The sequence below is a fragment of the Filicampus tigris genome, chromosome 17 (genome assembly GCF_054856515.1).
Source record: "Filicampus tigris isolate MCC_2025a chromosome 17, RoL_Ftig_1.0, whole genome shotgun sequence".
Classification (NCBI taxonomy): domain Eukaryota; kingdom Metazoa; phylum Chordata; class Actinopteri; order Syngnathiformes; family Syngnathidae; genus Filicampus; species Filicampus tigris.
Window position 1 is genome coordinate 8,796,649 of NC_141233.1, and position 15,119 is coordinate 8,811,767.

The following is a 15,119-nucleotide window of genomic DNA, read 5'->3' on the forward strand; positions in this document are numbered from 1 at the left end:
AAAAATGCTTTTCTTAGCTCTGGGATAAAATGAGAATATAATGAAATAATATGAAATGTAAAAACAACCCCAATTATCTTGCAATACAGATAGAATGATGTCAAAGATTTATTATTATTATTATTTTTTTTGGTGAAGTTGCAGCATGGGATCTAGATCGGTCAATTCTGTGACAATGATTGTCGATCGATTGTGTCATGAAGCCAAATGGAGTGCTTACATGCCTGCAACTCCAGGCACTGTTGAATCAGTATAAACTCGTTTGCCGTCTAACGGCACGACAATGGAACATCTCAATCTGGTTGAGTTGTGCCTCCTCCCCCTTGTCGTTTCTATCACCAAATCTAATACAGAATGCTGTCAAATTGATCAGTGATGTAGATGGATGGCGATAATGGAGGAAACATGCGTTATTACACCTCTTGTTGGGCACAGGGGTGCGAAGGCGCATGTATGTTGAAACATTTGGTGGCTCTGGGGTTTGTTTACCACCTCTTCCCATTACAGCTGTGTGAGTGTTGTGCGCGCACACACTCCTGTGCACACTCACATCCTGGCGAGGCGTAGATCAGCTGCATTATGCATGATGAAACCTTGCATAGGTTATGACTTCTACCTCTACGACATACATATTCATGCGGCGCTCTGGCAGGATGTATAAAATAGTGGCTGCGGCTCTGACAGCCCATGCAGTACTGTAGGAAGCGCGCTCCCTCCCGGCCTGTGCTTGAATAAGTACGGAATTTGCAGTGTTTCCACGCGTTACGATTGCCTTACTCTCTGTTTGTGGGACAAGTTACACAAAACTTTGTAGAAATGTGGGCAAAGTGAAGAAAAGACCCCATTAAACGTTGGTACTAATCTACTTATATATATATATATATATATATATATATATATATATATATATCACACACACACACTAGGGCTGACTAAAAAAATATATCGCGATACTTTTAATACCTTATGTTATGTTTTGCATGTTCTATAACATACTTTTGGAACATGTGAGGTCCTTGAAGTTGAGCTTTACCAATGGAATTTTCATTTATTGCACTCCTGTGTATCGGAAACAGTTGCTGGAATAGTTTATGCCCTTTTCAATTGGGAATAAATGTCAAATGGTGCTGAAGTTAAAACTTTGGAAGCACATGCCTCAGTTTTTTTTTAATATATATTTTTACAATATTTAAATATCGCAATACGTACCCAAGTATCGGGATCCGTATCGAATGGGGACAAAAGTAGATCAGTATAAGATAGGCAGGGGTAAAAAAATAAAAATAAAGATAATTTGAATGCAGGGGTATCAAACAAAAGCAGAAGATGGGCAGTTTGACATTGATTATAATTACTTGATCCAAGTTCCAAGTGGCATTCTTCTTGGGCGAGGAATATTCAGCGTAGGTGAGGAAGCCTGCAGGCTTGAGTGATAGGGACTATTTTCTCTTCAAATGTAGACGTCAAAGTCAAATTCTTCAAGTACTCACAAGAAGGGGCTTTTTATGGCATTTTTTGAAGATTTCTTAGAAAGAAAAAAAAAAGTGTGCTATTAAACCGTGTATTGTATATACTGTAATTCTTGCCAGTAACAACTCAATGTCTACCTGCTCAATTGGTGGATATTCGATAGTAGAACCGTACAAATATAAATACAAAAATGCTTACATTTGATTGACACTATCAAAAAGGTATTGATTTAACAATACTCATGATTTTTCTGTAGTTTGTGGTGATGTAGAACAGCACTTGATCAAACTGGAATGGTTTTCTTATTTACTTACCTTGTTTAACAACACAAAACGGAATGAATATTTTGAATATGAATTATTTATACATTAGGATCTAAAACTCTTATCATTCAATCTCATCAGAGTGGTACATATCGTAGCGTGTCACAATGGCCGAGTGGTTAGCGCAGTTGTAAGATTGAGGGCTTGAATCCGAATCCCCGTGCTTGCTTGGATTTCTCCAGTTCCCACATTCCCAAAACATGCATATTAGGTTCATTGAACATTCCAAATTGTTCTTAGATGTGACTGCGAGTGTGAATGTTTGTCTCCGTTCCCTGCAGTTGGCTGCCGAGCAATCCAGAGTGAGACTTGCTACTCGCCCTGTCAGCTGTCTCCTGGTGTACCTCATTAATATTGTTAGCTAACGTCCAAATGCATTTTTCATGTACGGAGTACAAAGGAACCATTGATGGCATGTGGCTAGGATCTCTTTTTCTTACTTTGACTTTATATCATGCAAAAAATGCTGCGCACCATCGTATACTTCTGGATACATGGAGAGCATCAGGCGACACTGGCATCTTCATTGAGTCTGAGATGAACTCGCGCTAGCGCTGTTGACCTGCGTTCATGACATGGCCACTGGATGCTGCTAACTGCGTTGTATTTTGGTGGTGGTGGTTGTTCTTTTTTTAAAAATCTCCACACGCTATTCGAGTGCCAGCAGCAGCATGACAACACACTGTCTCCTCCCAGTGTGACAGAGCTACTTTCGGTTTGTTTGTGCGTGAGTGTAGAGTGTGTGGTGACTGCGTGTTTGCGCCGCCTCAGTTTGACAGACTGAGCGGTGGGAGTTTGCTCTGATCCTGTTTCTGTTCCACTTCCTGCTCCATCAGTCCCCAGTGCTCCCCAGCCTTGTGTGGCCGGGCCCCCGGGCATATAATCTACCACCAGGGTTTGCTCCTCCCCCAAGCTCTCAGGGTGACCCCCGCACTCCTCTACTTTAGTCCTGTCCCCCCATTGGGAGATTATAGATATTGCAATCTTTAATATGGCTTTATGCTCAGGGGCCATTATCAGTAATCTGCAGTGGGGAGGGAGTCTGACCTGGATTTTTCAGATCACCACTGGACATGCCAGTCACATTTCATATACCATCTGTACCGTTCTGCACAGTTTTATAAATTTCAAGATTTGGGGCACTGTTACTCCTTAAATGTGCACTTTGACTTTTAACGTTGGTTGTTGTTTAACTTCACCCCGAGAAGTGGTGACAGTGTTGATCTACAAGCATCACTTGTGTTGAGCAGGTGTTTAACCCATTTTGTTATAGTACATCCATTTTTAGCTTCCATGGAGTTATTTGGGTTAAATCATAACCGAGCGGACGTTTTTACGGCAACTACCTTCAACTTTTATGTTCCTCACATTAATCTCGTACAGACAGACTTTTATGTATCCAGAATAGATGAAAGGGTCTGGTATAAAAGCACTGCTATACTATATTAACTACACTTTACTGTAAGAATATAGTCATTTTATTGACAGTATTGGGTTGTCTGAAACAGTACGGAAGAAAAAAAAAAAAGAACACTTGTGACCCCCAAAATTGAGGTGTGGTTTCAATTAGGTAAATACTTCTCATAAATCGTATGTACTAATATAACACAGTCACCATAAAAATCGGATAAACAGGACAATGATATGTCCATCCTCCAAGATTTTCTCGTCTAATCTTTATATGACGCCCCCGAATTTTCAAGGCCTTTCACCCCCTTCCTCCGTCTTCCCTCTCACTCGCCTTTCTCTGTATGTGTTTAATCTGAGTGCCAATGAGGAGAAGTCCTGTATGTGCGTGCATTTGTGTGTGTGTGTGTGTTAAATATGTAAGGAGATTAAAAAGACTTAAATCTGCGTCTGGCATAGAAATTCCAATCACATAACCTATCATCAGTGTTCTCTCGCTTCCTCTTTTGTTTGTGTGCGCGTACGACTCTATAGAGGTAGCAGGCTCCTCCCCCTGCCCATCTACCTTATTCACCACAGGCTTTAGTCCAAATCCCTGGCTTTCTGTGTCACATGACTGATGTTTGCAGCTGTGTGTTTGACATACATTTGTTCTGATTATTTTGCAATACATTTGAAGGATGTCACCTGTACCTGGGGCTGATGATGTGTTTTCTCTTTGCCCCTTTAGTACACAGTGAGGATGTGGGCTCTACCCGGCTGTACTTTGTGAATGCCTCCCTGCAGAGGGTAACCTACTCCAGCTCGGTGGGGGTGTCCCTACCCTGTCCAGCAGGGGGCACCCCCAGTGCCATTCTGCGCTGGTACCTGGCCACCGGCGACGACATCTACGACGTGCCCCACATCCGTCACGTGTACGCCAATGGCACCTTGCAACTGTACCCCTTCTCGCCCTCTGCCTACAACAGCTACATCCATGACAACGACTACTTCTGCACTGCCGAGAACCAGGCGGGCAAGATCCGCAGCCCCAACATCCGCATCAAAGCTGGTGAGTTGGTCGGGTAGTTAGAGGGGGGTCGTTGGGGGATGAGTCATAAAGCAAAGTATCTGAGAATCTGCATGATAGAGGAGAAAAAGCAGCCCAAAGGTCAAAATGAGGCTCTGCATGATGAGTGGAGTGGATGTGAAAAAGAAGACCAGCTCACTCACAGGATCACCTGCCCCCAAAATAGACTGTCTGAACCCGAATGCAGATTGACCTAGAACAGGAGTGTCCAAATCCGGTCCTCAAGCGCCACACATCCTGTGTGTTTTGGATGTTTCCCTCCTCCAACACACCTGATACAAATGATCAGGATTTGTATCACTTTATACTGATATAACTCATCAGTGGCATAAAAGCCCTAAAAACAACACACCATACGGCACATGACAGTTCTTCAGTGATTCACGACAGATTTGAGTGTATACTGCCATTATATTAGCAAAAATAACAGTTTTGTATTTGTATTGTGTTTGCAGGAGAGAGTTATTGCTTCAATTCAATGAGAAGAGATAGGAAATTGTCTATTTTTGGAAAATCTGACCAGAAGCTGCCTCTGTGCTGTCATTTATTCCCTCTTCCATCCTTCCTCTCCGCCCAAGTTCTCCAAACTGCCCTCCTGTGTCAGACTAAATATAGCCACAGCACACTTCTTTAATTATCTCTCATTAACAACCCTAATTGGTGCTTTTCATTGATTAGACTGTGTGATACTGCTTTAATAAGACAGACCTCATCTCTTGTAAAATAGCACATTTGGGGGTTGCAGTCCTCCGGCCGTAGAACAAGCCGAGGTTCACGAAGAAGAGACTGAAATTACTAAACAAATAGTAACCTCAAATCACCGCCAGAGTAAATCCGGACGACATAGTAGTTGCGCTGCATCTGCTCTCTGCGGTTCATTCAGGCCAGTCGGTTCCTCCCCCTTCCCTCCTGCCATCAACATCTGCTTTCATATTCTGCCTCCCAACACCAACCAGAACTAATACTCATATTCATTCTAATACTAATACTAGCGCCAAGTTGCGGATTTGAGCCAGGACCCTGAGCTGCATGCCAGCCGGGTGTTGCCTTCATTCCCACATGACCCAAAAGCCCGGCTGCAGCAGACAAGGGATTAGCATGAACCAAACATCCGCTGTAGCCTGCGGCCTCTGTTGGGCCGCGGCATCCCTTGAACAGGTAGCAGAAGGGATTGGCATTTTTGGGGAGCATCGGGGCTTATACTTGGATGTCAAAAAATAATGTCAATCATAAAATTCCCTTCCAACAACAACATATGACAACATGTATCTGATTGTGACTGTTACAAGGTAAAATATTCCAACACCAGTTCCTTAGCAACCTTTCGACTGATCCAAGCCTTTTCTCAGATTTTGCTAATCAACCCCTGCTCATATTTGCGGGGGAAAAAACAGCCTGCAAAAGGGCACTCACTTTTGTGTTCTGAATTTCTCATCCTTGTAAAGTTCTGAACAAAAACAATTATTTATTCATAACGATAACATGCCGTTGTTGAAAAATAACATCCAGTGATTATCTTGTCTAATGCAAGCTAGCTCTATTAATGTAGAGTGCAGACACAGGATTATTAGACCCATTCAAACAAAGCTCAAGAACGGTCGAATCAATTCCACTGAATGTGTAAAGCGTGCTTTGGTAATTGATGAAAAAGGGTTGTTCATGGGTTGTTTTTAATGATGAACACAAGTTGGTCATTATTTTATTTTTTGGAGCTAGATAAATATTGGCCTGCCTTATTGAAATGCTCTGTGGTGTGATAGCAAGGTCCTCAACAATGGAAGAAGCTTTCTGTTTCTATCTAGCCATTTAGCTAGGTAGGCCTACAGTAGCTTGATAGCTAGCTACTGTAGCCATCTAGCTAGTTATATTCTGCATTTAGTTGGTTATGTTCCTTTTAACTTTACCGTCACGACATCAATAGAACATGACTCGATTGATATTGACATAATTTGAGGTAACCTACATAATGTTTTGTCTGAATTTGTATAGTTTTCAGGGAGCCCTACACTGTGCGGGTGGCGGACCAGCGCTCGATGCGGGGCAATGTAGCTGTGTTCAAGTGCCTCATCCCTACGGCTGTGCAGGAGTATGTCAGCGTCGTATCCTGGGAGAGGGACACGGTCTCTATTGTCCCAGGTAAGACATCCCTTTTTTGATCCAGGCTGAGCTGCTGGCGGATGTTTTGTATGTCATTTTAGGAAATTGGATGCTTTTTATCCAGTTTGTTTTGGTGCTTGACAGTTGACGTATGTTGACTTTTGTGTCTTCTGTCTGCTCACTGTTCTGGATCACTGAGCTGGCCTTCAACCTCCTTCCAGCTTGAACCCCTCCCTTATTCAGCCTCGTCTTTGCCCTCCTTTGGGCAGACATTTCCTTTTCTTAGTTACCGCTATGTTTACATCTCACTACATACGATACAAATGTCAAATCTTGACGTTAACTGTAATTGACATCCCGCGGGCAGTTGTAACGACCACCTCATCGTTGTCTTCATCACTCCTTTTAGGTCTGACTATGATGTCCTTGAAGAAAGGAGCTCCAATTATAGAAAGTGACTACGTTTACATGCCGTCAATATTCGGGTTAAGGTCAAAATCCCGGTTTCTGAAACATTCGGGATAGCCCGTTTACATGCGAGAGCGGACAGAGTTACTCCCGTATACATGGCAATTGGAATATCCATATTTAAACGGTGACACACAGACAGCGTTGTGACGCAAATAGACGTCATTTCGGCTTCTTACTTTCCACCGTCAACAAAACACATTATATTCATGTCACTCGCCACATTATTAATGCAGTCACTTTCCTCCCCCCTTCAAAAGTGGGGTTCTGTGCTACGTCTGCATTTCGCCATTTTTTGTATATCTCTGCTTGTATATTCCCGGTGGTGCCGTGCGTAATTCTTGTACTCCGACAGAAGACCGAGATTGAAAAGGTGTAACCCAGGGGTCTTATTCAGGTTTTAAAAACTCTAATATGAGCACATTCAGGTTTTTGGGCATGTTCTTTCCAACCCCGAATACTGTCCAATATTCGGGTCCTGAAAGGTTTATTGACTGCAAGTAAACGTAGCCACTGGATGTCAAACGTATTGTTCCCACATCTCCCACCTTCATTAACATCATTTGCGTGTGTGTGAGAGAGAAGCATTTATGTCTTTTCTAATTCCATTATATGTGTTTTATTATGTGATCGCTGCAGCATTTGTGCATATTATAGCTCTTGAACAATTTGTGGGCCTACAATATGCGCAACTGCAACGTTGAAGAGATATGAGGAAAGGAAAATGAAGCAAGGAGGGTAGTAGGGCAAGAATGGCCTCAGGTTCCGGCAGATGGTGTTTTATATCTTATGTATGCAAAGTCCAACATTATGTCTCATAAACAGACATCGGGCTTTTGTTTAGTAGTTGACATGCAGACTAGCAATAAAACAAAAACATTATTTTGTACATATGCATCCATATGTAGAATTAGGTGTTGTAGTGTACAGTATTTTAAAAATTTGAATACGCTTCAATCCTTTCCACGGATGCGATGACATGATGTTTAGTGGACTTCATTAGTTTGACTTGACACATCTTGCCAACAAATGACCGATGCGATTTTGAAATGTGTATATTTATGCTTTCCGTGTTTGGTTCGTTTGGCCGGGCCTACCGTCGCAAGGCTGCTGTGTGTATGGCTATATAGGTCACTTGAAGAGCAGTGAGTGTGAAGATCAGATGCTGAACATGATGAGCTGCTCATTGAACTCAACACTCGCCTCTGTACAAACAGTAGAATGCACAAACGCTGCAAGCCCTCACAGTGAAGCCAGTTCAACCTTGACCCCCTTTATCTGCGCATGCCGATCCAACATTGCATCCATGCAGCAAATAAACACAGTCACCTGTCAACGCCGAAATGCCCTTGCTTTCATGGAACCGCATAAACAAAAAGGAGGGATTTGTTGCTAACGTTGAGATCACATTAATATCACTTTATGGGAACTGCACATAAAATTCATATGGAAACAATCCCTCAGACAGCAGAGGACTGTCTATCTTCCTTGCGCCGAAACGTTTCAATTGATAAAGCTACAAGTGCGCACATGCGCCTATCACCCAGTTGTCTATCCAAATCCAAATTATTGATCCTTCTACTCATCCGAGGTAGCTGCGGTTGTCTCTTGAGTGGCTCCGAATGGCATTGGGGGAAATGGGTGTGGGGATAAATGAATCGCCCCCCCCTACCCCATCTGTGTTGCTCATGAGCAAATCACCTCCTACAACTTTTGGGTGAAAATCTATCTCAACATTTTAATGTTTTAAAGAGAAAGTAATTAAAATATCTTGTAAAATGACTTTGAGGAAGTGAAAAGATGACTAGCTTGCACCAGCAAAACACCATTGACGTGACGGTGAAATAAAAACCTTTTAACAAATACTTTTTACAAAGAGAAACAACACAAAAACAAAACCGTATACAGCACTACTCACGGGCATATCTCTCTCTGCTCTGTGGCAACAAGAACTATTACGGCAGGTTAGTAGGGGACCTTCTCTGCCTCTTCTTCTTGCTCCTTATTAGCCTGCACCTAATTTGGTAGAGCGCAGCGTGTTACTTCTTTGAAGTGGCACAACTCTAAATCCAGTTGGTCTCTTATTGTGTTCTAGATCTGCTCCTTTTTGTAAATTGCATTGAGAAACCTCTGTTGTGATTTGGCTCTATACAAATTCAATTGAGTGAATTCATGTTCATGTTAAAAAAAAAAACAGATTGTTTAAAATTCTATGATATAGCGGCGGTGCAAAAGATGAAGTGACTATATCGTTTTGTGGTAGTTCACTGTACAGATTTTAGTCAATGAAGTTGGCTGACATATTTAGATACGGTATCCATGATGAAGATGAGATGCTTATAGCTTTTGTGCCAAATCCAAGTAGTGTTATCGAGTGGAGGTGTCCATATGCGCATCAGCAGCACAATCACATATTGGTCCAGTGGTTGAGTTGATGACATAACACCACGCAGCCTTGCCCTCTGAAGCCCAACCGGTTCCATTCTGACAGCCGCACATGTTCCCCATCTGTTTGTGTGTGTGTGTGCGTGTGTCTGTATATTAATATAAGTGTGTGCGTTTTAATACATTTGTGCGTGTGTCCCACTTTCCTGTCCAGCCGGAACATTATAAGGGGGTTTTAAGAGGGGAGGGGTGCAGGCAGACTGACCTAGATCCCTCTTACTTGCCCGTCCCGGTATCACCGCCGTGGTGTGAAGTCTTGCGCAAGTGTGTTTGCGCCCGCATACGAGGGATCGCAAATTGGAGTAGTGATCTGAAGGAGGAGAGTTGGAGTAGTGACAGAGAGATGAAGAGTTTGTGGACGGCCATTAAAAAAAAAAAAAAAAAACACACCATGAGCACAGATTTAAGCTGTCAGAGTAACCAGCAGAGAGCTAATGAGTGGCTCCGATGCATCCAGACTGGACCGGCAGATGGCTGCGGCCACATGGATGGCCCACAGAAGATGCACAACTATGCTTCATCTAATCCACCTGCCACACAGTTTGCCTTTGTTTACTGGCGCAGTCATTTTGTACACATCCAGTGCGGTAATGGTAAAACTGTCTTAAGACTAGGAAGGGGGGGGGGGAAACCCCCCATTTTTTGTTGCTTTTGCATGATTGGTTCTTTTTGTCCTTCACAAATGTCATCCTAAATCCTAGCGTAAATGATGCAAATAAAGACGGGTTTCATTTATAAAGGCAGGGATTTTATTTTGTGCCTTTGTTTACTATAATATTGTAGAAGCTCATGATATTTAGCATGCATCTGTGACTAAAACTAACACGAGCTTGGATAGTAATGGGTGTCGCGGAGTGCCAAGGTCATTTACAGGCGACATTACTGATCAATTCTCTGCCCCTGGCGTCCTCTGTGCAAGTCAAAATGCGCACGCACGCACTGGGTGGTCACAGGGTTGGATATTGTCCTGGCACTCAATTCGCAAGCTAATGCAAGTCTCGGTACCAAATCAAAACTGAACTTTTGCAGAGTTGCCTCGGTTTGATAATGATCCAACTTGATCTCCGCTATGCCATGTGATCAATATGGGCTCGAATATTCAAATTACGAGAACTTTATTTCTCCTGTCAAACAATTAGCACCTTTAGTTCGGCAATGTGTTTTTGCTTTTATTTCAATTTTTGGTCATAAAAAAAAAAAAAAATCATGCCATGTTCACCTTTGTTTCAAAATCAAGGAAACGATCAAATTGTCTTAATGTTGCAATTCAACTATCTTCGTTCATTTGAATTCCTTTCATGCGAAATGCTCCGCCTATGCGCGCACACACACAGTGTCTGTGGGTAAATCTGTGCTCGTGCACACAGAGCAAGGAATACATTAATACAAACACTTGTCTGGGACACCACATACTCGTGTAAACACTGGTCTTACAAAGGCATTCACTTCTAGGGAGAACAAATGTTCAAGCTCCCCCCCCCCCCCCCCCCCCACACACACACACACACTTTGAATGTTACACAATAAAGCCATTCCCAGATTTTACACAAACCTGCCTGAATAGGAAGAGATCATAAAACATTAACTGGGGGTACATTAAGGCTGCGCTGGCCTGTGCGGTGGTGGTCCCGCAGTGCTCAGCTCGCCATGGTGCGGGACAAGGTGTGACAGAGGAGGCTGGGGAGCACATGAGCCTCCCCGGGGCTCATGGGACACAACCTCATTGACTGTCCCCCCCCCCCCCCCCCCGCCAAACTGCCCAGTGATATCACGTTTCTTCGCTCATCCATCCTTCCAATGCTCTTGCCTCTGCTGGGTCCATGTGGCACACAGCAGGGTGTTTGCAAGCGGGTGGGGGTGGGGGGGGGGTAACATCATGCAGCTGATATCATGCAGACAAACATGCAATAAAACCTCCGTGCAAGGAAGAAAATTGGAAGATGGCCTAATGTCCCACTCACAATACAACCGCGTAACGTTTTGCAGTTTGTCCACATCTGTGTGTGCTTCTCTCGCTTTCGTATGTCTAATTTTGTCCCATTTGCCTCGGTGAGAGTGAGAGCAAGGCAGGAACAGATGGGCTGCTGGCAGCCATCTTTTACTCAGTTAGGTTGAGTAGGCACGTGGAAGAGTGTGTTAATTAGCACAAACAAGTGTGCGTGTGTGTGTGTGTGTGTGCACCAAGGCCACAATAGGCATAATTATTTCTGCTTGAGAGGCCAGTTTTTGGGGGGGGGGCGGTATTAGAGAGAGGCGGAGTACAACAATGCTCCAACCACAGGCTTTGTGGGTATTGAGGAGAGGGCTGACAAGTGTCGGCTATTATTGACTATTTACACACTACGACACGCGCCTGCTCACGTGCACTTACCACAGGACGCTCTGCATCGCCGGCCGTTCCTCCTCCTTTGTGTCTCTATCAGACGCGCACGTACACACGGCGGACACACACACATGCAGTCTGAGCATGTTTGTGGAGCATCACTGTATCAGTGTCAATCAGTTTAAGAGGGAGAGATGGGAAAGTCCCTGAGAGCACATCACTCTGATACAAATCTGGCCACCACCTCACCATTCAAGTCAGACTTAGTGACAATGCAGCTGACAGATGGAGAGACTTTACCGATTTTAGAAACCAATGTAAAAAAAAAAAAAGGCAGTTTGTTAAAATTATTAGATTTTGCCATAATTGTTCATGCAGAAATAAAGCTTTCAACCAAACTTGAAAATGGCGTACGCTTGAAATACGAGACCCTCTGACTTAACACGGAGGCCTTTTTAACATTGCCTTTTGAGTAAATAATGTCTGTCCTCTTGCTAAAAGTCTGTCGAATGGGTGCGTATCCTGCACGTGTGCAATTTGGTTCTGATCCACATTAGGGTGGTTTATCCTTGATGTTATTGTACGCCATCTCAATTATTGTGTTGTTGGATGAATCCAAAGTCATTACTGATTTTAACCCAACCCCTTCCTTGTAATTGCCTCAATTAAGGTTTAACCACACACACTCATTTTCTGAATATCCTGAATCGCTCACACAAGTGAAAGAAGGGAGGCATGTGCCAAGGCTTAGTGAAAATAAGTGAATGGGGATAGCTCGCTCGGATTGGGTTAAGAAATGGGATTTAAGTAAAGAGGTTTTAACCCTTTTCCTCCCGCCTTTCCTTCATTGCTTTGTTTAGGGTAGTGAAAGCCGGATTAGTGCCAGGAGATTACAGCACGCTTTGCCAAGAAATTGTCTTTAAGGAAACACTTGTGAAAATGTTTGGTGCCGATTTGCTTCTCAATGTTTGGTGGGCCACATTTTTTTTCCCTCTTATGAGCAACAGTCTATTTCTTTTTAATCCCCACTAATCCTTTCATAACATCACTTTAGTTGTAACTTGTTGGTTTAACTTGATGTCACCTCAGCAGAGATGAAGACTCAAAAGGATTTCTGTGTTGAGAGTTGTAGGGTCCTCTGATTGTAACGTAGTTGAAGACAAAATGTGATTTGTAACACAGTTTGAATCTTGTCAAGATACATGTTTGGAATTCACTTAAAGGGGAAGTCAACCCTCAAATTGTCTTTGCAAGAATATGTTCTATGCAGGTCCACTTGTGGCAACATGGCATTCTGATTAATATTGCGTTTGTGGGATATGAGTTAAGCAGTAAAATCTGCCCATTTTTGTCCCATCTCAGGCGGCGGCCATTTTCTAACTTGCTGTTGACTGAAAATGACACCACAGTTGCTCAGGGCTCAGGTAACCAATCACGGCTCAGCTTCAGAAAACAGGCTCAGCTTCAGAAAACAGGTGAGCCGGGATTGGTTGTTACCTCAACCCTGAGCAACTGTGATCTCATTTTCAGTGGACAGAAGTGCCAAAATGGCCGCCCCTCTGAATGGTTAAAAATGGGTGGATTTTGCTTCTTAAATCATATTCCACAAATGCAATATGAATCAGATGCCATGTTTAGACTTGTGAAGTCATATTGCAAATATTTTCAAGGGGGTTGACTTCCTCTTTAAGATGTAATGTTGAGTCGTCCAAAAATAAATTGCAAATAAGTCATATGAAACTATTGTTATGTTTCTCACTTTAGCCAGAATGCGATCTGTATTTCACAGTGAGCACTACACCGGTCGTAGAGGGGTCACTCGGAGACATAATCAAGAATCTAATGGGATCCCTTGTGGCCCTCCAAGTGTCATGTTCCGACATGACCTGGCAATCAGACCTATTGATCCGACTCACTGTTTGATGACCAAACACACACAGACGACACTATAGACTCTTATTGAACTAATTCTGGGTGGGAAGCTCAAAAAGGACAAAAACAGCCTTTTTTTGGTGTTTCACATTAGTATTTTACTGAGGCGAGGTCACGTATTGATCATTCAAAATGGTTAAAGAAGCATGGTATTACTCTGAATCTCCAGAGCAAAAACTTAATCGCAAAGAGTATGAATGTTTTTTTTAAAATAGCTACTGCATAAATATTTTGAATTTGTTCTGATTCAACCAGATAATATTCTTCAATCGAATCCGAACACTGAATAACGGTCTCGACCACTTTGTTGTAGCAACATAAAAATAAAAAAAGACATCTTAAAGTGACTGATTATTGATTTATTTATTTATTTTTGGTCATATTTTGTGATGTCACTGAGAGGGTGTGGCTCACAAGCTCTGTTGTAGCTCATCCTCAAGGTGTTTGCGGGGTTAGCGTAACTTTGTCCACACTCAGCACATCCAAGCCAGGCTTTATTGGGGTCACGGGGTCACTGGGGTCATGCCGGACAAGGAAAGTTTAAAGGAGACGTCTAAAATGTCATGTTCATGTTGGCCATTTGAACTCAAGGTCATGTTCACATATAACAATAAGCAACTTTAAAGAGGCTGGCGAGTCTTCAAATGTCACATTGGGTTATTTGTTTACTTTGCTGCCTGGGATTTCAACGATCCTCTGTGGTAAACACGGACAATCTCCCCTCGTGCCCGCCTGCATTCGCACATGTGTGTGTCGGTGTGTGTGTCGCGAGTTAAGCCCCGTTCGTCTCTCTCTGTGCTGGGCAGTGACACTCCTGTGCCACCAGCACTCTAATGGTGTGGTGGAGGGAAGGTAGGGGGCGGTGGGGGGGGGGGGGGGCAGACCAGGCAACTCACTCAGTGCTGCTAATGCAGCTCACGGCCTCAGGCCATGGGCTAAGCTGAAGTGCGCCTCACCATACACACACCCACGCACACACACCATATATTCATCTGTGTTGTTTATCTACTGCTGAGCCAAAACAACTTGATGGGGGCTAGTGATTGTCCACTAGATTTCTTTTTTTTTTTTTTTTTAGTAGCATGTTTTTGGGTGGAACGGGCTCCTTTTAGGGATTAACATTCTAAAGTTCAGTTGGAGTCAGCGGCGTATCCAGTGGTGAGGCGAGGTTAGCATATTTCAGCAAACTGCGGTGTGTGTATGTGGTTTTCCTCTCCCGGGACCCTCATTATCACTGCTGTCCCAGATGTCACCAAGCACATGAAACACACATCATGAATAATGGAGTCCTATTTCGACATCTTTCTCCTCGTCGCTCTCTTCACCTCATCCTCACGCTCCATCCCTCGTTTTCCTCTGATGCCCAGTCGACGGCCTGCTCCCTCTTTCCGGGATGGGCCATTTAGTTTTACGCAACGGTCGTACGCCCTGTCTGCTCACGATGCATTTATGGGGGGGGGACATGGCTCGGCAGCGTGGACTTGTATCTATGGAAACGACATCCTTTGCATAAGAAGACTTTTATGAGGGTCCCCGCTGCCCATTCAGCGCCACACATGTACTCCCCACCAACCCATCCCCCAGT

The 15,119-nt window shown here is 43.5% G+C and overlaps 1 protein-coding gene across 5 annotated transcripts in view; it reads left to right on the forward strand.

Moving 5' to 3' along the window:
* The window catches only part of LOC147133213 (cell adhesion molecule DSCAML1-like), a 53,280-nt gene that overhangs the window by 4,059 nt on the left and 34,102 nt on the right, over positions 1-15,119 (forward strand). For all 5 annotated transcript variants that reach the window (XM_086012602.1, XM_086012604.1, XM_086012601.1 and 2 more), the window contains exons 2-3: positions 3,931-4,251; positions 6,259-6,405. In XM_086012602.1, coding sequence (XP_085868728.1) covers positions 3,931-4,251; positions 6,259-6,405 — 468 coding nt within the window. The remainder of the gene's footprint in view (positions 1-3,930; positions 4,252-6,258; positions 6,406-15,119) is intronic.